The sequence below is a fragment of the Anopheles aquasalis genome, chromosome 3 (assembly GCF_943734665.1).
Source record: "Anopheles aquasalis chromosome 3, idAnoAquaMG_Q_19, whole genome shotgun sequence".
Taxonomy (NCBI): Eukaryota; Metazoa; Arthropoda; class Insecta; order Diptera; family Culicidae; genus Anopheles; species Anopheles aquasalis.
This window is the reverse complement of record NC_064878.1, coordinates 66,153,549-66,156,048: the sequence shown is the minus strand read 5'-3', so window position 1 is coordinate 66,156,048 and position 2,500 is coordinate 66,153,549. Positions and strand designations below refer to the sequence as shown.

The following is a 2,500-nucleotide window of genomic DNA, read 5'->3' as shown; positions in this document are numbered from 1 at the left end:
GCTGACCGAGAGCGAGTGTTTGAAGTATACGACACGGCACACGTCAGCGATCAGTTGGGGCAGCTCGAGAATCTTCTTGCGGCAGTTCTCGAAACAGCACGCCACATCGAAGCAGCGGGTAATGTTGGAAATCACCTCATAATGCAGCGATGAACGATCGGAATCGACTCCGAGAATCGATACGCAGCGTGAGTATGCATCTAGCAGCGCTTCGATGCCCTCTTCGCGCCGTAGCTCCTCTGCGTTCAGTGCTGAACAATGGACCGTGTGGTAGCAAAGCTCGGATGCGGCACTAAGCAGCGGAACACTCTTCGAGAACAACTGATCATCCTTCGTCTCGAGACGTATCGTTTTGATAAGCTGCGGATAGCCGGCATACTTGTACGGTCGTAGCTCTTCCGCATACCGATCGAACAGGATTGATTGCGTGCGCAAAATGAGCACGATGTTACTCGGATTCGGTCCATCGGTGTTGAGTGCATTTCGAGAACAGAGAAACTCATATGCACGATTGACACGTTCAAAAATCTCCTGAAAAATAAAGTGATGACATGGTAATCTAAATGCGTTATCTTTTAAAAGGGCAGTCTACCTACCCGTCCGTTAGGATTCTTGTCCGGATGATACATCTGCGCCAATCGATAGTACGCCTTTCGAATGGCCGACTCGTCCGGGTTGGGATTCTTCGTCAGATCGAAATCAAGATCCAGATAGGCCTGCGTCACCGTCATCTGCGAGGGCTTCTTCTCCACTTCCTTGCGCCACGCGTCGAGTGTGTGCTTCAGCAGTTGTACCTAATACGAAACAAGCGAATCAGTTATTGGTTCCTACCATGATTAACATGGTAGCCTTCTTCTCTTACCGGATCCGGTATAGGCCAGTTCGGAAACTTGACCGTATCACATAGATGGCGGAGGTAGAAGATGTGACAAAACAGTTCGTTCTCAAGCTGCGGATAGCTGATCACTGGTATCGCCAGGTACGGATACCGTGCCATCGTGTGGCCCTTCAGCTTCGGCGTGAAGTCGGCAATGTGTGCGGATATCTTTTCGATCAACATGCGGCGCATCTCAGAGCTCCAGATGACCTCGGGCGTATCGAACTCGCCGAGAAACGTTTCGGCAAACTTTTCCGCGCTGTGATTCTCCAGGAAGCAAACCATAGCCTCCGGTAGCAGCTGACCGAGAATACTGCGATACATGATACCCGACTGTGACCCGGTAGCATCCTCACTGCGGAACGCTTGCTTCATGTGCGTCATCTTCAAGAACCGAGCGATCGGTAGAATGTTGCTGCCCGTGTACATGAGCATAAAGTAGAACACACCCGTCAGATACACCTTGGACATTTCCGGATTGTCCTCCATGATCTGACATAGGAGTGTAGCGACACGTTCCAGTAGCCCCGGATCGTGAGTCAAACAGACCTGCACGATGTGCGGGAGGCAGATGAACTCAGACAATTTGCGGGAGAGCCTTGGGCCCGGAATGAGCACGGCTTCGCCATCACGTGCACGACTTGGAAAGAACGCCGTACACTGGTTCAGAATGTCCAGCACATGCTGCGCTAGTTCCGATTCGTTGAACAGTGGGCTACCCTTGGCCATCAGGCACCACTTGAGCTGCGGGATCTGCTGCAGTGAACGCCACCCATCCATACCGACGGCCCAACAACGGGTTCGAGGTGTCAGCACACCCTTCGTCCACAGTTCGCGCAGCTCCGAGAACGTGACAGGTCCGCAGCGTTCCGGTTTTTCGTTTTCCCGCTCCACGTTATAGTACCAATCTTTCTCCTCGTGAAGCTTCATGTTAGGACCGGCTTCGATCACATTTGTCTTGGTGTTGAGCGTCGCGCGTCCCTTGTGCAGATGGGCCAGAGTGATCAGATCGACCAGATAGTTGACATGGTCGGTCAAAGGGCGGCAGTTGGATTTGTGCAGTACAAGATTCTTGATCAGTATGATCAAAGCATCGCGGAGTGCAGGAGAAAGACACTGCAACAAGAAAGCATAATGAATATAAACTCTTCATGATACTTCACCTCTTTCGCATTCCTCCGGTCTCTTACCCTGTCCAACATTTGCAAAATGTATGGCATATCACTGAAATAGCCAATCTCTTCGTAATACCGCTTGTAAACTTTGGCCAATGCCTGCAGCGAGGTCACCGTTAGCTGATCATCGTTCAGCCGATTCCGACACAAAACCCTTCGATATAGTGCATTAAATAGCTCGATGCTACGGGATAAAAAGTTGATAAATTAACATCCAGCGCCGGCAAAAAGGGGGTTTCTGGAAACTTACGGATTCTTCACGAGATTCTGGGGCCAATCGTCGCGTTCTAACAGCAACCGTATGTAGTAGTCACCGATCTTGATCTCATCCGCCAAACACTGGTACTGCACCTCGAACTCATCATAGTTCCAGGCCACCAGCATGCTACCGGCCAAGTCCTTATCGGCCGAAAACTGACGCAATTCGTTCTCCAGAGCGGCGCGTAGC

The 2,500-nt window shown here is 51.1% G+C and overlaps 1 protein-coding gene across 2 annotated transcripts in view; it reads right to left on the bottom strand.

The window, feature by feature from the left end:
* The window catches only part of LOC126579278 (dnaJ homolog subfamily C member 13), an 11,317-nt gene that overhangs the window by 3,634 nt on the left and 5,183 nt on the right, over positions 1–2,500 (bottom strand). For both annotated transcript variants that reach the window (XM_050242713.1, XM_050242714.1), the window contains 5 exons: positions 2,303–2,500; positions 2,068–2,236; positions 863–1,993; positions 597–794; positions 1–531 (listed from right to left, as the gene is read on the bottom strand). The exon at positions 1–531 is cut by the window's left edge and continues 809 nt beyond it; the exon at positions 2,303–2,500 is cut by the window's right edge and continues 383 nt beyond it. In XM_050242713.1, coding sequence (XP_050098670.1) covers positions 1–531; positions 597–794; positions 863–1,993; positions 2,068–2,236; positions 2,303–2,500 — 2,227 coding nt within the window. The remainder of the gene's footprint in view (positions 532–596; positions 795–862; positions 1,994–2,067; positions 2,237–2,302) is intronic.